At 41.8% G+C, this 26324-nt stretch overlaps 2 protein-coding genes across 2 annotated transcripts; one reads left to right on the top strand and one right to left on the bottom strand.

Moving 5' to 3' along the window:
* Positions 1-2556: 2556 nt before the first annotated feature.
* nsun2 (NOP2/Sun RNA methyltransferase 2) lies at positions 2557-14745 on the bottom strand. Its single transcript, XM_078268581.1, has 19 exons — positions 14518-14745; positions 13642-13799; positions 12965-13069; positions 12774-12879; positions 12472-12543; positions 12227-12311; positions 11862-12054; positions 10621-10695; positions 10330-10460; positions 8986-9059; positions 8654-8784; positions 7809-7905; positions 7410-7618; positions 7032-7124; positions 6800-6935; positions 5678-5758; positions 5043-5181; positions 3913-3952; positions 2557-3658 (listed from the first exon to the last, which is right to left on the bottom strand). Exons 1-19 carry the CDS (start codon positions 14581-14583, stop codon positions 3358-3360), a joined length of 2292 nt encoding a protein of 763 aa, XP_078124707.1. The 5' UTR covers positions 14584-14745; the 3' UTR covers positions 2557-3357.
* Positions 14746-15049: 304 nt separating this feature from the next.
* Positions 15050-24602, top strand: srd5a1 (steroid-5-alpha-reductase, alpha polypeptide 1 (3-oxo-5 alpha-steroid delta 4-dehydrogenase alpha 1)). The gene is made up of 5 exons (XM_078268582.1): positions 15050-15507; positions 15794-15960; positions 19720-19821; positions 22795-22945; positions 23100-24602. The coding sequence occupies exons 1-5, from the start codon at positions 15197-15199 to the stop codon at positions 23164-23166; spliced, it is 798 nt and encodes a 265-aa protein (XP_078124708.1). The 5' UTR covers positions 15050-15196; the 3' UTR covers positions 23167-24602.
* Positions 24603-26324: the final 1722 nt, after the last annotated feature.

The raw sequence follows: 26324 nt of genomic DNA, 5'->3' as shown, positions 1-26324 counted from the left end.
AGATCAATAATGCCCCGTTAAAAAAAAAAAATAAATTGTGTATTGCGGAGGAACTAAAAGCAGAGACTTAAATCGAGATGACAGTTTGAGAACATTTTAGAATCTGAGCTTTGGGAGGCCGTGAGTGCTTTCAGAAAGCTCTTCCAGGGAGAGAGATAATCAAAATGGAAAGGGGAAGTGAGTGGTATGAATATGAGAGACAAGGACTGGATGGACATTTCAATTGAAAGTAAAAAGACAGGAGAGGAGATTGTGAGAGAGTATGAAGGAGAAAGAAGTTAACGTACGTGTCAGTCATTGCTAGTGTTAATAGGTTCGCATGAAAACTTGGGAGGCTGAAAAGGCAGAAGCTAGGCATCACTTCACACTCACAAACCAGCACACACACACACAAAGACGAGCTTAACCGAAGTATACACATATTCATGCACAGGCTTGACTCAAACACACACTCCCACGCACAGACAGGCCTATGACTCAGCGACAACTTTTGCCTCATCTCCAAACCTTTTTCTGGTTTGTCCAATTCAATTTATCCGCCCCCCCCCCCCCTCTCTGTAACCCTCCAGTCACTCATCTCTCTTCATCTTCCCAAGGCTTTTATCATTTTCAACTTCTTCCATTTTCATGTGCTATCCCCTACTCAGCTCGAAAGAATTGAGCATTTTTCTCTCCTCGTTCATCCTTGACTGACTCCACAAGCAGCTACCCCCCCCGGCCATGGCCCAACGTTCGCACTAAAATACACCTGTTCCAATCTATCCCTCAGCCATGTTGTTCAATCATCAACCATTTAGTCTTTCATTTCCATCTGTCTCGGTCATATTAGCAGGGACGAAGATTGGAAATCAGTCCAATTTGGTCAAAATGTCTCTCTGCTTTCCTTTCGAAACCGGTAAAACAAGATACAACCCTCCCACTCCATCCCAGCGTGTAACCTGAACATTGACTTCTTTTGTCCCAGACTTGTACCCTTCTGTCTTTGCAAACAGCGCCGTCACTGGCAGAGCCACAGCCGAGGGAATTGACATGACAGCCGCTCTCCTGCATGGCAATACTGCCGTGCGCTTTAGAGGTCAAGGATCAAACAATAATAAAAAATAAATAAATAAGACGACGCAGGGAACGAGGGACAACAGGGGATAAAGAAGAGAAGTGAGGATGGAGTTGGGAGAAGAAAATGAAGAGAGCGGAGGAGTGCTGGATGCTCTCTGTGGTCCCTCTGTCCTCTGTTCCCTCCCATCACCAGAGAGGTGAGGGGGCTGGTTGTCATGACGGCTGTTGTCATGGCAGCTGGACTGGGTAATAAACAGGAGGAGCGATGTCTGTCCATCCAGTGCAGTGAAGCTGCCGTGGCAACTACTAACAAGATGCAGCAAATATGCTGTTGTGATGGCAAGTTTAACTTTGTGTTTTTCATATTTTGATCATCGCTTAAAGAAAACCACGGCTCTCTGTAGTCTGAGGAAACTACAACCTTGGAGTTAGGAGACATCCGTCTTTGAAATTTGATTTCATGGCACCCTTCCAGAACTATGCCAATTGACTGAAGGACACTCCTGCACTTTTTCCTCTGCCGCTAAATTCTATTATATTCTACCTCCACCTCACGGTGAACCTAATAACAATCAGTGCTCTGTTACAAGTCTACTTATGCCCCGTCTTTTGTTGTCTGTCCTGTCCCTCGTCTGTCTTAAATGCTCTACTTTTAGTAATTGCACTTTATGTATATCTATAATGTGTGTACACTTAATGTAGCCTGTCTCAAATGTCATTTGTACATATTTTAAATGTAACAGTGTGCTCAGCGTGTAACACCACTTGATCCATGGTGAAACGTATCGTCTCACTATACACAGTGTATATGATTGAAATGACACTAAAACCCACTTGACAAAAACACACACGGCATCCTGCGTTGTTTATCCATTTTCATATCCTAGTTTTTCGAAGTCAATATCTTGATGACTTGTTAAAGAGACACGTATTGTCTTGATGTCCTTTAAGCTTACTTGGTATCACAGCAGCCTTAGTCTTTGTTTCCGATTGCTGTGAACCTGAAAAGCTCAAGTTTCGGTAAGTGTGATGCATTACTAGATCAGCTTATTTCTTTCATTATTCTACATTTGAAAACTGAATATGAAAATGTAGTTAATATAAATGACATTTTTATTAAAGCTTCCCGTCATTAAAAAAAAAAAAAAAAGTGACAAGTAAATAAATGCAACACACACATGGTCTGTCCTACCGAAAGTGCAGGGTGTAGGGCTGGGCCATATGGACGAAATCTTTTGATATTGGACAACTACATATATCACGATATGCATGTTTTCTCAAAATTAAATTAATGGAGTCTGTGTGAAATATCCACATGCTCCTGTGTTATTAAAATACGTACTGAGGATTTTCTAATTAATTAAAAACTTCAGTGCAAAATGAACATAACGTGCAAGGATCGGAAGGTAATGCATCGTCCAAAGGACGTAAATATTTTTGCAAACACAGTTTGGCTGCTGGTTGTTTGATATTGCGATAAAAACGATATAGAAAAATACATGCGATAGACATTTTATTACGTTGACGATATATCGCCCGGGCCCTAGCAGGATGCCGCAACACCCACTTAATTTACAACTTTTCAGGGTCCATACTTCTATTTAATTCCTCAAAGCCGTCTTATTGTCTGTAATTTGCAGAACCTAATCAACCCCTCAAACATGCCTTTAGTACTTCAGTGGGCCAAGAATGAGCATAAAGTTAAATCATTTGAACAGGTGGTGACACAGTTAACCTTTAACGCTTTTAATCAACCCCATATTTCTGCTTAATTACAGGTGTAAAAAAATTAGACCGTTCACGTAAACCTCTCTAAACATGATAATTGAAGCCACTAGGTCAGTGGAATAAGTTTGTTAAAATATAAAAAACAGATCAATAAAATAAGCATTCAACTAAAAAGTTCCTGTGGGCGTTATTAGGAATGCCACCACTTTCCTTGACAAGACCCGCCCTGCGTAGCAGCTGAGTGGTCAGGCAGATTGTGGAGGTTAGGCGTTGACCTCGAGTGGTTAGGTAATGGGTAGCCCATTGGTCAGGGGATAGGACATGAAAGAGCAAGCATGGAAACTTGGCCAATACTAGCGCTTGAATGCTACGCAGGGCGTACCTTGTCAAGGAAAGCAGTGGGATTAATAGTGACGCCTCCTGGGAGAGGTGGGGGGAATCCAAAAATTAACAATTCCAAAAGGAGTCCATCTGTGGGAGGGAATCCTTCTGCAATGGCAGTGATGTGAACAGAGAAACCCGGCTTCAGTCAGTCCTCCTTTCTCTCTGCCGTTTCCTCTGCATCCTCACCTGCTAGTCTCCTGCTTGCTTTTTTGGTTCCGATGATCGGTTCTCTTCACCGTTCTCCAAGTCCAGCTTTGTCTCGTTTTCCACAGCACCTTCCTCCTCTGCGTCCTTTTCCGCTGCATCCTCTACCTCTTCCTTTTCTCCACCCCTCTCTTTCTCTGCCCCGACGCCCTGTTTGTCTCTGAAGACCTCCACGCCTAACAGTCGGAGGTAATGAAACCTCTCGTTGCGCGGGACGAAGGCTCGGATGGAGGTCTTCCCCCTCCAGCCACACAGCTGGATGGGACACTGAGGCTCCGCCGGGTTACTGACAAACAAGAGGGTTATGGAGGGTGTCAGTATGACCAAAAAACTAAGAGAACCATTTGCTGACCTGCTGCTAGTGACATGGTGGTTGACTGAATGACTGCAATGCGGTTTATTTTGTTGTTTTTTATGTGACTGGTTGACTGCAAAATTGCATTGCCCTTTTGTAGTTTGATTGATTGAGAAATCACTTCCAAAAAACAAAAAAAAAGATAATGGACATGCATACACTTCAAATATAGAGAAACAACTTACTTTGGGTTGGGGATGTACTTCAACACAATGCTACCCATTACTGTGGAGAGAATAACAGAGAGCAACAACAGATTATTCCAAAAGCCATTTTGGACCACGACGCTTGTCATGTACACTTAATTACATCTGAGAATTAAAAGAGTAACTAGTTTTCTTTCGCTGGAAGTGCTCCTCTTGCGAGTGTGTTTCTGGGTCAGTGCCTTGCTAAAGGGCAGCTCAACACCAGTTCTTGAGGAAGACAAAGCATTACTCATTCACTTTTCTCTTTCATTCGCATGCCAGCCAAGTCAGAAACCTTCCAGTCACTAATCCGCTACTCTAACCTCTAGGCTGCTCCCCAAAGAAATATTTATTTTGTTTTGGTATCAGAAAGAAAAAAATGGTGTAGTAAAAAGTCTGTAGTAATACTGATTACAGAGCTTCACTTTTCTCAAAGTGGTTATTTAAGTTGGAATACATGTCATATTTTGGAGCAACATGGCATCATGACTTTGTGTAAATATACAAGCCAACTTTCTTAAGCCAAGTGGCGTGTTATCTGTACGCTTTTTGAGCTATCCGCGTGTATGTCCACGCTGTATACAGCGGGCGTACACATACACGCCACTTGGCGTGTTATCGCCCCTTGGTGATAGAACGTGTTATCGCGAGAAGAACGTGTTATCGCGAGAAGAACGTGTTATCGCGAGAAGAACGTGAGAACGTGTTATCGCGAGAAGAACGTGTTATAGCGAGAAGAAAGCTATGGTTGAGTTTAGGAAAAGAAGAACCGGTTGGCTTTAGTAAAAGAAGAAAGCGACGGTTGAGTTTAGGAAACGTCACACACGGGACGCGATCCCCGGTCTCCTGGGTCAAAGTCCTGCGTTTGACCCATCCTCCATCCCGACCAACCTCCCTGCGCGGATTGGCGCCCTTTCAAACAACTCGCTATGGCGTAAATCCACACGCAATCGCAAGGTAATGTCGCAAGGTAATGTGGAGGCCAAACGGCGTTGACATACACGCTAAAAAGCGAGTATGCGTTTTGATAAACACGCCAATAATGGCATACGAGTTGGCGTGTCATACATACACTACTTCATGAGATCAGTCTGTTTGGAGTGAGATTTTTTTTTTGCCGTGCCGTTTACCCATTTTCTTTGCCTGGGCGTGGGCGTCGTCCTCCAGCTTGCTGAGGAAAGGGTTCTCCTGGGTCAGCAGCACTTTGATGTCCTCCACACTCACTCGGATTATCCTGGAGCGAATATACGGCTGGAGAGTGTAGATACCCTTGTAGGACGGAGAGGAGATGTAGTTGACAATCTGCAGACCCTACATAGTAATTCCAGATCCTTTACACTTGCATGATGCATTTAAAATGAATTAAGTTACTAATTAAGTTTATTTGAAGTGTGAACTCGGCCGTCTAGCTCACTTGTTATTCAGCTGTGTTTGTGGCCTCTGTGCTGAATACAGTAATGATAGTAAGATTGACCTACTGCAAGTTTGAACACACCTTAAGGAGCTTCTTTTACAATGAAATGTAGTATAACATCAAAGAATATGTAAAGGGTTTGAAGCCCTAGAAATAGAAGCTATGCATCACTGCGTGTACCACTTCAAATCATGTTAGTTTGTACGCAAATAGGATTATGGGAATTACGTGAAAATGTGCAACTAAGGTGTGAAGATTCTGAGAGAATGCCATGTTTCACGATAAAAAAAACACCTTCTGATTGATTGGTGAAAAATAGGGTGCTGTGGTGTGTGTGCGCGTGTGTCCTACCTCCTGAGCCAGTCTGAAAGCACAGCCAAACTCCTCTCCATCACTGTTGCGAGACCACACCTTCACCCCTGTGTTAATGACCTGAGAAACCGAGAAAAAAAAAAGCATGCCGACTTTAGCTTCACTAATTAATATCTCTCCTGAAAACATAACCAAGGGTGGTAATTTAAATCAAAATTAACCTAATTATGTTACGGGCTTGTAGTATTACACTGGTAATGTGTTGTGTGTGTGTGTGTGTGTGTGTGTGTAAATAATTAGTGATGTTCCCCAAACTGCCTTGCTCAAGGCATCTACTGTACAAGATATTCTAAATGTGTGGGTAAACACCGTGCAGCTGGTCTCTGGTGTCCCAGCACGAGTGGGAGGAAACTGTCAGCGATCTGCTGAGCAAAATTCAACAACACTTCTGAAATAAAATCGCATTATTTACCGACCTACGGGAAGTAAAACAAGTACAATTAGCTTAACACAACAATTTAATTTGAGAAATAGAGATTAAATTCTTCTTAAGATTGAACTATTCAACGTTCTGAAAAGGCCCGATTCCACTGATTTTCATTTGTTGAACTTGAGATATTATTAGTGTGTTTTTCAGTCACCCCATCCAGAATGTGTGGAGTGAAGACATGCAACTCACTGTTGTTTAGCCCAATAGGAAGGGACAAAAAAGTGAAGAGCATCAAGACACAATGAGGAGAACAAAGACACTGAAACACACATTTACACACAGTGCCACCTGTGCAGGTGCTACAGGGTGGAGGACCAGAGGGATTTGGGATAGGAGTGTCCCATCTGTTAGGCTCAGACGGGTTGGTACTGTACAAGCACACACACTATGTGTGTGTATATCTAATGTGCCAAAGTAAAGCCAATATGTCCGTATCCAAAAACTGGCTCGTGCACCGATATAATAAGCATAATGCAGTTAGTCTGACTACACTGTATAGTGTGATCAATACTAAATGCATTGCATCCAGGAAAGGTTTGATTATTGATTTGTTGGATCCATTTTTAAAATCGCATTTACTTGCAAGAAAAAGCTTTGTCATCATCATCACCTGGCGTTCCACGTGTGCGATGATCTAAACGCTGTTTCAAAACAAACAAACACACACACACCTTCATGCGCTCGCTGTTATTGATCAACACGTTGCGGAGCTCTTTGGACACCATGTACAAGTGTCTCTTTTTGCCGTCGTGGGTCCTGGTCAGAACGTTGAGCTTGGGGAAGTTGGATGACAGATCATAGAACGATCTAGAAGAAAACCGAAGAGAAAAACAAAAACAGTTTCGCGACACTAAAATGCTGAAAACTATAATTTCCATATCTAACGCACATAGAGACACTTACTGTATGGTGGTGAAGACAGGGTCTTCTTCAGTAAGGAACACAAAGGGGTCTTCTTTATAACCAAACAGCCTCATCTTCTTAGAGGCTGGAGGCCTGGAAAACGCAGAGAGAAGACAGACATTCATTTATCACTCAATTTCTTTACTTATTATTAGTAGTATATTTTTGCAGCACCACACGAGTTATAAATAAACAAATAAGGAAACTTCTTATTTGGATATATAATAAGCAAATTACAGATCAAGAGTTTCAATAAAGCTTTCTTCAGGACCGGTGCTGGTTTTTTGTTAACCCAAACAGGAATTTCTCACTCAAAGCAATGACAAAGACCTCGCAGCTTTCCTTTGTTTATTAGCTCATCACACCAACATGACTCACCCGCACGCTCCGTCTTGTTTGGCAGTGGTCTCCTGGGCCAAGGAAGCTCCTTTGGTTGCCTCCTCGTCTGCCTCCTGGTCTACTTTCCCCTCTGGGCCTTCCCCCTCCTCCACAGCACTCTCGGGGAGGCGGGGAGTGTCTGCGGGGGTCGAGGCCGCCGAGGAGCCTTCAGTCGGGGCCGCTGAGCTGGACGAGACGTCCTTCCTCAGCTGGAGACAACGGACAGAGAAGAGCCGACAAAGAAGACAGAAGAAGTAGTCCCAGCTGTGATTAGTAACAAGTGAGTGATGCAGGGGGACAGGCGTACACACATGGGGGAATTCTGCTCCGGTTCCCTCCTCAAGTTAAGACCGACAATCTAATCATCCATTAAGTGAGCGTGTGTTTGGAAGGAAGTACCTTGGGATATCTTTTGTTCCAAGGCATCGGGGCTTTCTTCACTAGCACAGCCACAAAGAAACCTCCAGTGTTCTGGTGATGTGGCAGAATCCTCATACTGACATTTAAAAAACACACACACACACAAACATAAATCACGGCTGAGTTTTACGGTGCCACCTACTGTGAAGATAAACAAGGATCTTTTTTTTTCCCAGTGTTAAATACAAAGGTTCTTAGACGTGTGACAACAGCTCCCTCTGCTGGCCAGCCACGTGCCTGTGAGGCTGAGCATTAAAGTGAAAGCTGCAGAGGAGAAATGACATCATGCACCATTAAGTGAGAGTGCAGGTGTGTACATCTGTGCGCCAAGGAAATACATCAGACACATTACTCAGCTAATGAAGTTGGCATCAAAACAGAAACGTGTCTTCAAGTGTGTTTTAATGAGAACAAAATACTCTCAGTAGGATAAAAGATAAGGAAAATGAGCTAAATTAAGAAAAGGGTTGGTTGGTGTGTGTGTGTGTGGGGGGAGGGGGGGGCAGTTTGATCACATTAAATGACTCTTCCTTTTCTATACACAAAAATACCACCTGGGGAAATTTTTAATAGAGGGTTACATTTTAGGAGAATAAGAATACGCTCTGATTATTTTGGCACTCAAAGAGGCGTTAAACAAGGCTTCCTGTCTCGCTGCTCATGTTTGCTTTGGCTATAGAGCCTTTAGCTGAAGCTATTAGAACCATGCCATACATGGACTTAAAAGGTTACGGGTTTGGTATGGGAAAGGCCTTTGCTTAGGGACTGAAACAGAGTCCCTCACACTATATAACAGCACAAACCTTTATTGAGTGTGTACATACCATCTCTCCAGATGCATGCTAGCAAGTTTCTCCGGGTCTGTTGGCGGGAACATGGTGGGGCGGATCTGTGTGTGACGATGGTTCGGAACCTCGGACCAGTCAGCGTACCACTGGCCCTCTTTGGTCATCAGCTACAGAGACAACAACTGCTTTAAGTGTGTGAGCCAGTCAAGGTAATCCACGGTCAGAGCACACATACAAAGTACACAGTGCATACAAAGTTCTGTCTGACTGAAGCACTTCCATGACCTAAATACGGTTTGCCTTTATGGTTTATTGTCGTAGCGGTTGGTTTGTAGTAATGGCTGTCAAAGACTAAAACGTTACAGTACCTTCCAGGAAGTGACCCCAGGCATCCACTTCAGCCCTGGCAGCTCAGCCGAGCCGTCGGCCAGCTCCAACGCGCCTGCAACGGGGAGTGGAAAGACATTACAACTTGGCAGAAAACGACTGAAATTTATATCTAAATATAACGCAAGTTCAAAAGCGAATTAAATTGTGGTGTTGGCTCTGCAGCTATTGACCTTATGCGTTTCCAACTCTGCCGTTTTGTATGGTCTGACCAGTTCTACAATCTAACATACAGCGTTAAAACTACTTGATAGCTGGGAGAAAAGGAGACTTCCTTCCACGGCAGTCTGTAACAGTATAATAAACAACAGAAATGTTCTGTGTGGGCATTCAGACGTGCTAATACAATATCTCTGCATCCGGAACACACGGTCACATTGAAGACTCATTTCGCTTTAGTTACATTATGACACTACACAGGATTTTCAAATGGATATGATGTGAATGCACATGACAAAGTTATATGATCATACCAAAAATTTGCCGCACTTAATTCGTTTTAGTGAATGCTTGTTTTCATACCACCTCGATACGAGTAAATTAGGTTCAGAGAACCCGATATAAACCTATAAATGTACATGTAAACATCAGAAGAGTAAGCTTCCAGACCAACAAATCAAAACGTAGCAGGAATAGGGTGCAAATAATGTTAATAACTTATCAATATGCATCGCTTGAAGAAATTAGACCATATTTCTTTAACAAAAAAATGGCACACATTTTCTGGTTTTAGGATCGCAAATGTGAAGATTGAGTATTTTTTTGTGATTTTTTTGAGCTGAATATTGTTGCGGTTTAGACTGCTGGTCGGACAGAATGAGCGATTTGAACACGTCACCTTGGACTTCAGGAAATTATAGTGGGCAGTTGTCCCATTTTAGACCAACAATAATTGATTAATTGAGAAAACGATTGGGAGATCATTTAATAATTAAAAAATAAAATCATTGACTGCAACCCTAATAATAATTTTAATAAATTAAGCATCGGTGCTCTTGAAATGTTTCACCATCAAAACATACACCGTAGGTAACTTTGTGACAGAGATCATCTTTTAATTCCAATATCTGCTGTGGATGTGGTTGAGTCAGGCGAAATGAATTCCCCCTGAATGTGAACGCGTGTTCCCAACTTTGAGAAATGTATAGCAGGCTGCTTGAACCAATCAGGCCTGAGACTTTCGACTTGTGTTTACTCTAGCCAGCAATAACAACTGGAAGAGAAAAAAAAAAAAGAACTGAAAACAGAACATTGATTTAAATAAAAAGTCTAACGTGTATTGCTTAAATTGAATAGCCCTGTGAGCGTTTGTGTAGGTTGGTTACCTTCGCTCTTCTCCAGCAGTGCTGCGATGACAGCTTCGTCCTCTATAGGGTTGAGTGAACAGGTGGAGTAGACCATCCTCCCTCCTACAGCCAGCTGTTCAACCCCACGCACTGCAATACGCAGCTGGAGCCTGGTGAACACACACAAACTCTGTAATACTGCCACCTTTTTTAATTAGTAACAAAGGAACACACTCCATTCCCTTGTCCTTTAGTCAATTTGGTCTACCACACAAGTGCATGAATTCCTATGTTGTCACGAAAGCACAAAAGCTCAGTCTCCCCACTCACCCGTGGAGGTGCAGGCTGTTGCTGGTCGTCCATTTCTTCCACACATCTATGTTCTTCCTCAAGGTGCCGTCACCGCTGTAAATCACAGAGAAGACAGCAGAACCAGTCAGACACAACCCCAGTTTGGCCCGAGGCGCCGAAACCACAGGAGACCCCCCCCCCGACACTTTTCACAGGGCAAAAATGTCTGCCAAGCACAAACTGTCTACATGCTGGGCTTTAGCTGACTGGTCACATCACTGCTGCCTGCCTGCCCACCTCTCTCTGTCTTCATTACTGCTTTTCCTCCCCTCCCTCCCTCTCTCTCTGTTGTGTTTGGCAGGGGCTTCTGGCTTCAGCACCACAGCTGGCCAAACTCAGGCAGCATTCAAATGCAGTTCTGTTTTGGCTATAAACTGACTGGCTAGATTTCAAGAGGAGGATGTCTTACCACTTACCCCGTACTGAAACAAAACATTATTAAAAGCCATTCATAAAAGGGACCTGTAAATACCCTGCATTGGGCAGACAGGGTGAAGCCTCATCTCCATCTGTCACAAATTCTTTTCTCCAGCCAAACACCCACGCATACAGCAAAGCTCATCAACCATATTTCACTCTTTATCCACTTCCTCCTCAGACTTCCAAATCCCAACTCTCCAGGATTTTGCGGCCTGGAATTGTTGCGGCCCAAAATGCCTAATTTTGCGGCAGCTTTGTAAACAATTGCGATAAAAGTTGCAATGTCTTCTGTATTTTTGTAGCTATGGAATCGTGGAAGACCGTGAAAATTGCAACAACAACAAAAGAAATGCGATTTTTCTTTTTAAATAATTCTTTAAAAAGATAATGAAAAGTTGTTTCTGGGAGAATAAAACTACTCTGGGCTAAGTGTTCTAAGTAACCTTACTAAAAAGGCTGAGGATTCTGCAAATGCTGGATCAATATAAAAATGGCGGGTGGATTTAATTTACTATTGAATGAATGTTATTGAATCATCTTCACTAATATATCTGCTAGTGGCTGGTTGATGTTCACACTGTAAAATGTAAATTTCCCATCCTGGCCCGAGACAAGCATTCACTTACGGCTTGATAAAGAACTCATTGGCCTTTAACTTTTTATTGCACTAACGGTAACGAGCGATAACTGAATTGTTGCGATCGCGACGCCGCAAATTCCTGGAGAGACCGTGTGATGTGTGTCAGTGATGCCGACGCAAGCCAGATGCATAAGGCAAAGTCCTGCAGCCCTTTGCTGACCTGCAGGGCACGTCACACAGGATGCGGTCGTAGAAGAGGATGTCCTTCTGGCCGTCTACGTCGATCTTGAGCGTGGGGATGCAGGAGGCGTCGTGGTTGACCACCATGATGCAGGGGCTGTTGAGACGCTTGGCTTGGTGCACAAGCAGGTAGCAGCGTTTGTTGTCTACGTCGTTGGCAATGACAAAGCCCTCTGGAGGTAGAAGAGTGAATTAAAGTGAACTACTGTTAAAGTGACAGGGACTCCACTAGGTTATTTTGTACTATGTTTATATTCATAGATCACGAAAAAAAATTTTTTTAATTCAATACAAAGAAATCAGTTATTGTAGCATCTTTCCTGGTTTTAAATGTGTGAATCTTACCTGGAAATGGCACGTCCATGTCAGAATGGAGCATCTCAATCAGCTGGGCTGTCTTCGACCCTGGAGCTGCACACATGTCCAGGATCTGCACAGATACACATGCATGTTAACAATATCTTTTTCTTTAAAGACAGCGGGATTCAAGCCACAAGGAAAGTGTTTTACACAAGGGAGAGAAAACAGAAAATGCATTAAGCACAGACAGACCTACCATTTTTAACCTTCAAAGAGGAGAGTCCTTTTACCTTGTGGTGTGACTCAATCTTCAGGAGGAGAGGAGGGATCATACTAACAGCTTCCTGTCGGCTGATGTTACCCTGCAAGGACAAACAAGAATGATGCTCGCCTTTCCATTTCTCAGACGACTTCCGACATTTTGTTTCACTTGAGTTTTCTAACTTCCTATCCAGGGTACATTTTGTGAACATCGGCAATATGAACAGCTGCAATTCTACGGTTATAAGTTAACTTCTTTAACAGGGATAAATAATGACGTCAAAATACTGCCACGGGTGTTTGTGGTATATTTCTGTTTGTGTTGACTCACCGACTCAGTCTCGCTGACCAGAAACTGGTGGAACTTCTCCAGAAGGGGAGACTTCCTGATGATCTTCCTGCTCATGTTGGTGTGCCAGGCCTGCTCATCGGGATACCTGGAGAGGACAGGCACAGTGTGTACTGAGTGTCTAGTTTGAACCTGTGTGTTCTTTTAGCCTTGGGTAAACCATGACATCTTACCAGCTCAGAGGTTGTGGAGCCTCAATCTTCTGGCCATCGATCTCCACTTCCTGAATATCCTTAAAGTATTTTTCCTTCAGACAGTGGAGGATTTCCTTGGCATGGCTGGGGCATGACAGAAAGAGGAGAAATTGGACATGTAGTAACAACAAATACTGCAGTCATCAAACATGATAAATACAATAAATTCAAACCACTGTCCTCCTTACAATCCCAAACATGGTGACTTAGATCAAGATGATGCACATGTACCAAGTTGTGGGTTTACTCCTACATACCAACTTTCATTCATGCCTTACTCTTTCACATCTATCATTATTAGGGTTGGGCATCGAGAACCGATTCCTACTTGGAATCGTTTCAAATATTATGATTCCAGTAGAATCGTTTTTCTTTATTGGAATCGTTTAGAATCGTTTGGAGGATTTAGTTTCAAATCTGATCATGGGTTCAAAATTTAACATGTGCAAGTTTTGGTTTCCGAAGCGGCCAGACGCTTGTTGTGTTGCAGCCTTGGAGCACAGTAAGCAGCGCTCTAGTGTGGCTTTATTTTATGTTGAAAAACCTGTAAAACTGCAACTCACCACTCAATCAAAATAAAACGTTCCTCTTATTTGTGAAATAAGCACGTGACCTGTTTCAACTCCACCCATGACACACACATCTGTCTGGCTCACCTCTTGTATCCAGTGATGCGGATGGTTGCTGGCAGCGGTTCCCTCATTGCATCCATGAACTGTTCAAACTCTCCCCCAGGCACCAGGCCTTGCTCTTTGTAGTAGTGCTCAAACAGCTTATTCTCCTTGACAATGTCAGCATAGCCAGATCCCCAGCCCTGAACACATGAATGCATGGTTACTAGTATGGGTCATATCTACTACATTTTTTTTTAACTGTCTTTGAGTACAGTTATAACTGGAAAAGCAACTACTAAATAACAACTTTTTTAAACGAAAAAAATAAATGTCATTCAGAAATATGTAATTGTATTGTTTTCTTGCTTATGGTCGAGGGCGAATAACTAGAACACGTCATAAAACCTGCTACATTATTTTACTATGGTATAATGATCAATTCGGCATGTAGTAACTTTAATCCACAAACTACGCACTTATTTTAATTACATTTCAGTTTTCAACCCTGCTTGCTTCTTCCCTTCACGGTGTTTTCATTCAGACTTCAGGCTCGTAAGAGGTGAACCGATGTCTGTACCTGTACGCATGGCAACATAAAATAAACACATTTCGGAACTAAGTCTGGTGAAGCCCACGACCCCTCCGAGCAAAAACAAAAAGGCTCGTATAGACTACCGTCACGAATAATGGTCACACACTCAGGAAATAGCCAAAATAACGGTAACTAGCTAACAGTAGCTAAAGCTCTCTGATATTGCAGCTGTTTAGCAGTGTATAGCCTGACTGTGTATATGACTGCACAGGTTTTCGCAATTAACTAAATAAAGGTTACGCTAGTATGTGGCCTGACTGAGCACTTTACACCTAAGGTTGACATTAGCAAAAGTTGCTGCACAACGTTAGAAGTGTGAATCTTACAGCGTTGTCTCTGTCGTCCCTGCCAGTAGTCTGGTTTTTCTGCCTCTGCCTGCTTCTTTTCCCCATGTTGGTATAGCACACAACTCTGGAGAAAAGTCTGCGGGAAAACGTGGTGGTAGATGCTGAGAAATGTCCTTGCAACTCGGATAAAATGTGAATCTACTGGCGTTTGAAAAATAATTGCTATCCTCGAAACGTGTTGCCTCTGACGCACGTGAATCAGGACCGCTCGAGGTGGCCACGAAATCTGCCTGTTCCTTTGTTGACACCGAATACGATTTCGATTTTAATTGTTTCAGTGTAATATAAAATATAAAATTATTAACATTATTGCACTGTTAAACTCAACATTCAACAGTTCTGCATATATATATATATACATTTTCTAATTTAATATGTCAGTACAGAAGGTGATGTAAATAGTAATGAATATGTATTAGTGACATCAGACACAAAAGAGAGCATTTTCATTGGCTGATAAGATCCAATGCCATATCTGTTCAGGGACTGTGATTGGTCCTGCATAGGAAACACATGTCGCGTGTGCGTATAGGCTACCGCTTGCAATCGATTCGTCAGTATAAGCTAGTGATGCAGCATTTTGGCAAATAGTTGCAAACATTAGTTACATTTGCATTGTTTCTATTTTTATTTTTGTAACAATAGCCTCTCAGCCGTGATGGACGCACTCCTTTCCAGGCTCTTCTCCTCGGAAGAAGAGGAACTGTACATTTTGGACTGCATGGCTTACTCAATGGTTTTCATGGCAGCCTGCACTTGCGTTACTTTGCTTTTCGAAAATGTTCCATACGGACGATATGCTACCAGCAAATATGGATTTCCAGTTAATGTCAGGCTTGCTTGGTTTGTTCAGGAGCTGCCTGCGTTCCTGGTGCCTTTGTGTCTGGTAGTTTGGACATCATCTGCGAAAACCTCACTACTGCCCAACCGGCTGCTCATTGCCATGTATTTCTGCCACTATGTTCAAAGGTAGGTAATTACAATCAATTTAATCAGGAGTTTACACCTGGAGCCAAGTGTTTGCTGACTAAGTGTCACCAGCATAAATACGGTAGTAAGTGGCTGTGTGGCAAATAAAATGATAAATATCTGAATAATTATGTAGCTTAATTTAATGGACACAGGAAGAGATCAGGGTGTAAAAACGTACATTAGATGTATATTGTATTAGTAGTACTAGCCCACCATGTTAGAATGTCAAAGCAAGTATTTCAAATGACTTAGTTGTGTTGTTAATATTTTTGTTCTGCTGCAGATCCCTTATTTATCCATTTTTAATCCGAGGAGGTAAACCAACACCATTCGCCTCATTTGTCCTGGCCATTGTTTTCTGCGTCTATAATGGCTACATGCAGATCAGGTACCTGAGCCATTATGCTGAGTACCCTGCATATTGGGTTACACATCCATGCTTCATTGCAGGTTGGTGTTCTGTGTCTGCTACCTCACTTTCTACAAGGGAAATATAAATTGTTGTTTTGGTTTTTTTTTTGCACAAGAGCTTGTCTTGGTGAAACTGGTTTGGCATTCACTACCTTGACTCAAGGTATCAAATTGATGTTGTGACATTAGCATAGGTGAAATGAAGGATTTCTTCTATTTTATATTGTCAGATGTTGACTAGGGTTGCACGATATTGACAAAATGTGATATTGCGATATCGATTATGAATATTGCGATATCGATATGAATTTCGATATTTTTAAACGCATGTAAAATTACAAAAGTTACTGGAAAACGCATCAAAATAGATTCATAACAAATTAAACAAGTTTTCTTACAACACAAAGTTTATTTCAACTGACAGTCATATTGGACTGGTACAACATGATTCGTTCCGTTTTGTTTATCTATTTCTTCACTTACACTGTTGAAATATGCACACACGTCACGTAGTGGACCCGTACGCTGACGTGCACTAACGTGCAAGTGGCACGGTAACTGGCCAATGAAACATGATCCTTATAGCGTTTGAAGCGGGCTCTAAATCAAACACAACTAAGCCACACAGCCAACAGACGGGACACAGCGCTGCACAAAATGAAATAAATATTGCATACTTATTGCGACACTTTCGATATATTGCGATAACGACACTGAGTCAATATATCTTGCACCCCTAATGTTGACACACAAGGTACACGGATAAGAGAGGGTGCAGTGGTGTTTAAACTCTATGAGAAGAATACTCAAGTTAAATCAACATTCACATTAATAAAATAAAAATCAAGTAATAGTCAGGAAATGCAGGATCCCTACCTCTGCCATCTCTCCCAGTTCATCCCCTCTACCACTCTTTCGTCTCCTACTCCTCTCTTTTTCCATTTGAAATGAAATGACTTAAACACACACTGCTGTCATTCAAACTCTTTGGTCCATCTAGTCATTTCCCTCTTTTGGCTTTTGCTCCACTGCAAGGTGCTTAATGTGCTATAAATGCTCGCCTTACAATCCCTGTTGATCTGTGCGCAGGCCTGCAGCAGATAAAAACAAGTGTAACGAAATTAAAAAAAAATATCCTAGTATAATGGTGTTGAAGCCATTTCTATGGAAGTAATAATATTTTGAGTTTATTTTGTAAGATCTGAGAAAACCTGTGTTGCAAAATGGAACGTAGAAATTGGAACGTAAACAGTTGACTAGGGCTGCAACTATCGATTATTTTAGTAATCGAGTATTCTACCGATTACTCCATCGATTAATTGAGTAATCGGATAAGAAATACTTTTGTTTTATTGAAGAGCAATAATAAACAATAGTTTGGTTAAGTTTTCGGAAAAAGCAACATTTGTGTTGCCTACATTGCTTACAATATCATCTCTCCAAAAACTAAACATATGAAGTGCATTTAAGTGCCATATAACATTGTAAAATAAAAAAATTAAAACATTTTGTGAAATGACATCAACCTCACACTAAGGCATACAGTAAACATACATAAACATGACCTTAAGTTGTGCAACTTAACTTTCAGAACTACAAGTTTCATCCTGAGACTGATCTGTATATAGGCCTATATGTAAATATATGTATATGTAAATATTAGTTATACTAAACCTATTTGTATTTATATATTTAATTACAATGTCACACAGCTCTGTTACACTTATGCTAGTAGATCGTTGATCAGCTGTTTCTCCGTGAAGAGAGAGTGAGAGAGAGTGGTGCGCAACAATAGAGGATTTTCACCGACGTCACGTTCTGGGCGGTAATTAGTATTCTATCTTCAGTTGCATATCCCGATATAGTCACCTACCTGGTTTTCTCACCGAGCCCATACACAGCGGAAGACCTTAAATCCTACAAAAGTTTGGAGGCTTATAACCAGATGGTGTGTGGATGGGTGAGGGAGACGCAGTACCAAGTCATTAACGACCAATGTGTTGTGAAGGCCAAAGTAAGTAATGCAATAACGTCTTTAATCAACCTAACCTTAACTGTATGATATCATTGTGATACTCGAGGTGTAGCCAAGTGACTCTCAATAGTTGTTTTTTTTTTTTTTTCATTTCAAAGACACAAGAACAAGACAGATTGTTCCCTCGTAGATCCTGGTTGAGCTTTGCCAACCACAAGCGCCTCCTTTCCTCTGATAACTTCTGGCATTCCTCTCCCTGGTTTTTAAAAACTTTTGGAAGTCGATAATATTCCAAATGTTTTTCTCGGTCTGACCTATTGGTACAACCTAAAACAACAGCCCTCTACAGCCCAAAAAATTAAAACCGGCAGCTCATTGGACGAACGCGTCACATGGGTCTGGCTGCTCCCAGATTTTTCAACCGGGCATAATGGCGGCTCGTTCAAAATACGATCTCATATTTGACGAAGATAGTTCACCGAAACGTGTTTCTGAAAACATTTTAAGCGAGAAATAGGCCGTGCAGTTGCTGAATCTGTCTTCATTTCAGATCGACAAAGGTCCGTTTAAAAGATTTTGAGAGGCTTAGTCACACTCATCCCGCTCGTCATTTCCGGGTTAGCAGTCTACCAATCAGATTGTTCATGGAGTCCGACTGCCCGCCCTCCGACGCAACAAGTCAGGTCAGCCAAAATGAAGGCCGACCGCTCCTCAGACGGTCAACGGCACGGAACACACCGAACAGACTCGAGTCACCGACCTCGCCAGACTGTCTGACGGCCGATTATCGGCTTGGTGTGTCAGAGCCTTTAACAGGTCACACTGTAATTAACCAGGACAAACCTGTTAGAAGTGACAGAACTCATTGTCTGAAATATCATGTGTATGTTTAGTTTTTAAATAACTATTGTTACATTTGTCATTATGTAGGTGAATTTGAGAGTTTCTCATGATATGACGGAATATGACCTTCTAAACAGATATTAAGTGTACAAAAATACTATATATCTGTTTCATGAAGTGTGTTGTGTAAGAAGTTTATTTTGAGCATTGTAGGTCACAGAAGCAACCATACTGATGAATACTGTGTAAACATGCTCTAACTGTTAGGAGGGGGGAATGGATACAGCATAGTATCGCGATATTTTCCGTGGCAATACTGTATCGATACACAGACGTGTTGGTCAGTTTGTCTTGCTTGGCAATCCCCATTTTGCAGTAATAAAATTGAAGTGAGATGAACAAACGGAGAAATGTATCTTTGTAGACAAAACGGATGTTGACAACGTTTCCTTTTGGGGACATCATTTAAAATTGGGAAAAATTTGAAGTTGAAAAAAAAGGTGATAAATTCCAATATATATCGCAGAATGTTGCAATGTTTAAAATCGCGAAAATATCGTATCGTGACATAAGTGTCGTGATGATATCGTAGCCTGAGGCCTCTGGTGATTCCCACCCCTAGTAACTGTAATAGAAACGGTCAACATTTTTCGCAAATACGCTCATTTGCTTTCTTTTTGAGACTTGGATGAGAAAACTTGAGCTCAGAACCAAGCTCATGTCTGTGCATGGAGTGTGGCGCTGGAGCCGGGAGGAAATTAGCTGAGCTTAGCATAAAGATTGTAACCAGGAGGAAGCGGCTTGCTTATTGCATAGATACATATGAGAGTGGTATTGATCTGCTCATCTCACTATTGGAGAGAAAGCAAATAAGAGTACTTCCTAGAATGTTTTAAGTATTTTTTTTCTAAACACGAGTTGGCTTTTTGGTCAGTAAAATGTCATGCTAAAGCAGCTTTTGGTCCGTTGACTGTCTCCAGGGTCCGTACTGTGGTTGGTCGGGTGGCTGGTGAATGTGCACTCTGACCACATCCTGAGGAACCTGAGAAAGCCCGGAGAGACTGGTTACAAGATTCCCACAGGTAAGGGCTTTAGTCACGAAAACACTGGGCCAAATTATTTCTCTCACCACAGCGAACAAGTCTTATACTCCTGTTACAGTACATCTAACCTTCAAAGAGGGAAACTTGATGAGAAGTTTAAAATAATAAAATACATTTATTTAAAGATATCAAATGGAAAAAATAGCAGGTTTGGCGAATCATTGCTCCTAGATTGCAAGTTAATGCATGCTCTATTCCAGTTGGTGCCCTAAAGTTAGTTGCCAAGCGGCAAAAAAAGTAGAAGAGGAGGAAGCATAATGACGGATAGTGTCACGGAAGCACCTGCTGTAACAGACAATGACCACCCCGACGACAGTGGTGATGAAGATAGATAAAGTTCATAACCAACTTTTTTTTTTTTTTTTTACTTCTAATACTTAAGTACATCTAATATCAGAAAATTACTTGTGATACTTAAGTACTGTAAATATCAGCTACCTTAAGACTTTTACTAAAGTAATATTCTAAAAGGAGACTTCTACCAAAGTCTTTTTCTGGTGCTCTAAGCGATGTTGGGTGACGTCACTTCTTGTTGACGTTCAAAGTATTTTCAAACAAAATGAGGCTAGCTCGCCCCTCCCTCCTCCTCACCCCGTCCCCTCCTCGCACTAACCCCCCCCAACCCCCACCCCCAAATCCTTTTTGTCGGTTATTGGCTGGAACGCTGGAACACTGTTTGTTATGTTTGGTGGTGCAGGTTGGCGCAGTTTGTTTTTGTTGCCGTTTGTGGAGCCTGGGCTGTCTACAGAGACCACGTTTTTTTACAGTGTGTTCAGGGGACGGACAGCGTTTGCTGTATGTGATGTTTGCTGTATGTGACAAAAAATGTTGTAGCCTAAAAAACGCGTGACATCGCTTAGAGCACCTTCAAGTATTGCTTTCAAGTATTTTATACAAGACTGCTAGTTAGTGTAGCCAACCTTGACAATGTACAATTAAAAATTCTTATATTTACCGACTGAATGGCACCATTCTTCAGAGGGAGTATTTTTAATTTTGAATGCAGGACATGTAATGTCAAAGGCCCATTTGACATTGTAACGCTACTTCTACTTAGGTTTAGGACTTTTTTTCCACCACTGTCGTGGGGGTGACAAGAAAGTCAAGAAAGCAGTAATCACATGATGGCACAGAACTCTGCGGTCTTTGTACACAGTGCTAGATGCTAATTTTCCAGTGTGGTCACATGATTATACAGGATCAAACTGTAAGCAGAATCACAGGTTGTCAATAGTTATCTTTTCCTCTCTGCCTTGCCCTCTGTGAACCCTCACATTAGTGTTTAAAAATGTTCTTCCTGCTCTGACTGGTCTAACTCAGCTGTGTGTCAGTGACTCACAGTACTTGTAGTGTTTGTGTGTGTAGCTTTGCTGTGCTTGACACAGAGAGAAACATGTTCTAAACCACACAGTGTTTTATAATAATCATGTTAGACAGCCCCATGCTGGAACATGGACATTAAGTCTGTAACTTGACTGATTGAAGATACATGCTAAATAAAGTCAGTCAGACACTCATGTTTGTACGGCAAATATGAAGCTACAGCTGGTTAGCTTAGCTTAGCTTAGCTTAAAATGAACACTGGAGACAGGGGGAGACAGCTAGCCTGGTTCTGTCCAGTAACAAAGGTAGAAAAGTCTGCCTGCCAGCACAGCTTAAGCTCACTAATGTGCTATACATTGTTTGTCTAATAAATACAAAAATAAAGGGTAAAAAAAAGTTTTACAGAGCCATGCTAGCTGTTCCCCCCTATTTGATTTCAGTCTTTATGCTAAGCTAAGCTAACTGCCTGCTGGCTCCAGCTTTGTATTGAACTGACAGATATGAGAAGATCATCTAGCTCAGGGGTTCCCAAAGTGGGGTCCGGGGACCTCCAGGGGTCCTTGAGAGGGGTTCTAGGGGGTCCCCAGCAAAAAAGGGAATCGTTTATTTTCACAATAATTCCATCCATAATTATTACAATGGAAGAATGACTATTTTGGTCATGAGTTTCATACACTTTCTGTAATAAAAACAATGGTTGGGATCCACTGATCTCAGCAGGGAAACAGGTTTATTTCCCAAAATATGGAACTGTTCCCTTAAAACAAAGAATGACAGGGCATCGCCCTACTTGTATCAAGAAAATGAACATTTCTGAAAATTGTACAACAAGTTGATTAACAATGAAAACAATTCACTGACAAAACGGATGAAAGATGGTTTTGATGGTGGATATTTTTTTTAGAGTGTATGACCTTTACTGTGTTAAACATGGATGCACATTTAATAAGAAGTGACAAGGACAGGGGAGGGGTGGTTAAACAAGATTTTGGCCAATCTCCAAATTGACAAATAGTTTTGAGGGCAGTGTGTATTGGAAAAGCAAAATTCCTTTTCCTTTGGATTACATACTTGGCAAATTCACACAATAAGTTGGATTGTTTTTTCCTTTGCTAACTGAATCAGTAATTATAACAGGTTCACAAAGAGAGTGGCTCCCCTGACTAGAACATAAAGTCACAACAATAGCACCTTGAGTCTGAACTTGCGGTGAACCTGTAAAACAATCTGTCCCGGACCCTCAAGGAAAATAAAATGGAGAAGGCGAGGCAGGAGGAAGCTGTGAGCCGTGCTGCTCCAAATGAACTCCCAGGCACCTCTGGAATCCCTTCAGCCAAGAATGCCATTTTCACATAGAGGGTAGCAACACTACACACGGCCTGCAGTCAAAGAGGGAGTGCTCAGCCAGCTATGGTCAATGTGGAGCTATTAGCTTTGAGACTTTAGCGGCTTGCAGACTCAAAATTACATTGAGATCGTTGAAATGTCAGTACTCTTTCAGTTAAGTATTGTAGTAGATGAAAATCCATCCCATTTTATGTTCGTCCAGAGTAAAGTATTTGGGATGTTCTTGCTTCAGTGAACGTACGAAAGGGTAAGCGTCCTAATTCCTGTGTCTTCCACCCTCAGGCGGAATGTTTGAATATGTGTCTGGAGCCAACTTCTTAGGTGAGATAACAGAGTGGGCTGGTTTCGCTCTGGCTAGCCACTCTGTTCACAGTTCAGCTTTTGCCATCTTTACCACAGTGGTCCTCGCCAGCAGGGCTGTGGCCCACCACAAGTAAGAAATATAACACACACACACACACACACACACACACACACACACACACACACACAGATTAAGAAGGTTTTCATGGATTGTATTGCACACTGTGAAGCAAATACTTGTATTAATAGAAGAAAATGCCTTTTTTCCCCTCCTCTCTCTATAGATGGTACCTCGCTAAGTTCGAAGACTACCCTAAAAGTAGGAAGGCACTGATTCCCTTTCTGCTCTAAAAACACAGTGGGTACTAGAAGCCTGAAAAGCTACTGGTTCTTACAATGGCTAAGAATAACATTTTCACAATAAGTTCTTATAATGTAGGAAAGCTCTAATGTCAGAACAAACCTGACATTGAAGACACAGTTGTTTTGTTTTTTTACTGAAAACAGAATCACTCACAGGCTGCATGCTTTTAAATGCTCTCATCTGAGCTGCTAGCAAGCAACGGTTAAAAACCATCATCTTAAATGGATTAGTATCATTACCTTTGCTTATTACTTTGTTAATAATGTCCATAAAGCACAAAATAACCTCAACAACCATGAACTGAATGTACTGAAAGCGCTATGTTTGCTGGAGAGGCAACATTCAGCGCCCCTCCAGAGGAAATAAGCTATCAAATGGAGTATACCTCAACAGTAATACAGTGGATTTATAACATTCTGCACCAGCAAGAAACACTTTTAAGACTCTCCGCTGATCTGTATTTTCCCCCAGATGGAACATAAACTTGGAAATGCAAAGCAGACACTTAAAAGTTTTCATTCACTCTCGAGTCATCTGTTGCAAGTGCATCTTTTTAACATCCATTTGAATTGCACAGATGAAAGACGAAGGACCTTGAATGAAGTCCCAATACATTTCCCTACCTCATTTTGCTCTGGGTAAAGACTTTTTACTACTCGCCTTATCATCTCAAACTCCTGGAAGAGAAGCCACTTTGTAACAAAAGGTAACTGCATCACTGTCCTGTAAAGACTTGAGGCTGTAGCAGGCCTGTCCACAGCGTCTGGGCTGCAGGGAAATCAAGCATGGCCCTCAATAACTCAGCCATGCCTGAAATGAGAAGAAGATAGCGTTGGCTCAACACGTCACTCCTGTCGGGGCTTCTGAGAAAGAGAGCAAAGAAGACCTGGTGGAGAGATGAATGAGTTATGTTCAAAGCAGGAGCACGTTTGACGTAAACAACACTGAATGGATGAGCTTGTGTGTGACTGAATGAAAAGAGGGAGCCTGGGAGAGAAGATACGAACATTGGAATCGATTCTTAAGATTCTGTTTTTGTTTCATCTTATGAGTGGGAGTTGGGACTTTTCTGAAATCATGTCTTATTTTATAGATACTAACAATGTGATCTGCCTTATGTTCAGTATTTCTCACAATAGGTTTAGATAGGAAATAAGTGCAATTATCTCATCAATTTTTTCACAAGTTTAATTCGTATGCAAGTGAAAACGACATGATTGCACCGAAGCTGGGTTTATACTGAAGCGTTCCCTATCCCCAAAAGTGCCAGCTGCAGTTTCCTCCCATAACTCTTAATCAGTTCTCCCTTTCCAGTCACAGTCAAGGCCACGTCATTATGAATTTTATTAATGTGTTGTATTTGAAAAATATATTTTGTCATCGTTTTTACACATGGTCTCATCAATAAATAATAGGACCTCTGTGTCTGAGTGTGATGAAGAATGAAGGCTGCGTGTCGCTGAAGGCTATGCCGAGTGACATCCTTCATTTTCGAGGTCCCCACTGTCTCTCTCTTCTAGGCTATTTCCTCTGTGTATCCTCTTTGTCCACGCATCGTGTAATTGCATCTCTATATTACACAGCCAGTCTTTACTGAGCCTGCCATCTGACTATAATACCATTAATCTTTAGGCAGGCGCCAAGGGATTTTCTTTTTTATATGCTAAGTATTTCATTGAACTGGCTTTTAACTCCTCAAACATATTCATTCGCTGTTCTGAAATATTGTTTTTACATATGCCAACCTGGGCCCCCCATAAGAAAGCAAAGCAAAAGCAGCAGTAGACCTGCAATGTCACCTCGTACAGACAAAGATAGAATAGCTGCTTTCATTTGAACACCTCTTCAATTACAGCGTCAGTTATTCTTTCCTTTTGTCTTTAAAACACCAAATGTAAGCTCTAGAAGATGATGACTTTTGTTTGCAAGTTTTTTTTCAGGAACTGGACCATGAGAAACAGTCAGCTGATCAGAGCTAACTATTCTGGCCTTACACATGAGTAGTTCAATTGATTTAATAACGTAATAAAATGTTTAGATCAATATTACTGATTACAGAACTTAGTCAAATTACCGTACAATGCTGATTTCATTTGATCTTCATCTTTGGCCTTTGCATCCCATGGCCTTTTTGTGTGTGTTTGGATTGATACAATTTAGTAAGGATCCTCCCCCTCGGTTTCCAAACCCACCGATAGGTGTAAACAACAACTATGCTCTAGTTAACATAACACACATGACTGGCTGGTTTGTGTGAAAGCCTGATATGCAAAAAGCAAAAATAAAGCCTCAGCAATTGCCTGCAGGTGGTGCGAGTGTTAACATTAAAGAAGCTGGTTTTCCTTGCCTATTATGGCACACTTCAGGTCTAAACAGCTTTTGTAACTTTTCGCAGGTTGACTGGAACTGGCAGGTCCGGATTTGCAGTTCTGACCCCGCAGGAGCTGCAGCTCTGCAGTTGGATGATATTTGCTGGGCCCATTGTAACTCTGTCCTTGTTATGCTGTATAAAACCCCACAGCGCAGTTGACACACCACAGGCAATATGTGCCTGTGTAGCGATGTGAAATAGCTGTTGATATAAACGTGTAAATGCAGCTTTCCACTAATGTGGGTTAAATATCAGGAACATGCTGCGGCCTCATTATTATTCAAGCCACATGCAGTCTCACAGACTACTGGCTGCTTCCTTAATATTATCTGCCATTACTCTTATGCATACTGTTGTCTTTTCCAGCCCTGTCTCTGTGTATATACTGTGTGTATGTGTTTGTGTGTTAGACATCTGTCAGCTGTGGTCCAGTCGTCACCAATGTGGTAATCCCATGAAAGCTGACAATGAGACAAACCAGCCTTGAAATCGCACACGCACATAACTCTGGCACACCGTCAATGTTGGCGTTTGGCTTGAGCCGAGACTGTGACATGAGAAATGAGAGGAATAACCTACTCAATCTGGTGTTTCACTCAAACGCCTGTGTTTCACACAGTGTAAGATAGAGGGAGATAGAAAGAAGAGTTTAGATTTCTACAGGCATACAGTGGGAGTGAGCAGCTGTGTGTATGAGTGTCGTACAGAGGGCTGCATATCCTAGCTGGCACATTGCTCTGGGGGGTTTTCCTTGACTCTGTCACATGCTGCACG

This window comes from Sander vitreus, chromosome 14, assembly GCF_031162955.1.
Source record: "Sander vitreus isolate 19-12246 chromosome 14, sanVit1, whole genome shotgun sequence".
Taxonomy (NCBI): domain Eukaryota; kingdom Metazoa; phylum Chordata; class Actinopteri; order Perciformes; family Percidae; genus Sander; species Sander vitreus.
Note: the sequence above shows the minus strand (reverse complement) of the source record. Positions and strands in the feature narration are given on the sequence as shown.

Coding starts and splice junctions, on each gene's coding strand:
- nsun2 (XM_078268581.1), bottom strand. CDS start 14,583: ATGGGGAAAAGAAGCAGGCAGAGGCAGAAAAACCAGACTACTGGCAGG. Junction 12,544..12,773: donor TGGTCAGCGAGACTGAGTCG/GTGAGTCAACAC, acceptor TTGTCCTTGCAG/GGTAACATCAGCCGACAGGA. Junction 10,461..10,620: donor AACAGCCTGCACCTCCACGG/GTGAGTGGGGAG, acceptor TGTGTTCACCAG/GCTCCAGCTGCGTATTGCAG.
- srd5a1 (XM_078268582.1), top strand. CDS start 15,197: ATGGACGCACTCCTTTCCAGGCTCTTCTCCTCGGAAGAAGAGGAACTG. Junction 15,961..19,719: donor ACATCCATGCTTCATTGCAG/GTTGGTGTTCTG, acceptor GACTGTCTCCAG/GGTCCGTACTGTGGTTGGTC. Junction 22,946..23,099: donor AGGGCTGTGGCCCACCACAA/GTAAGAAATATA, acceptor CTCTCTCTATAG/ATGGTACCTCGCTAAGTTCG.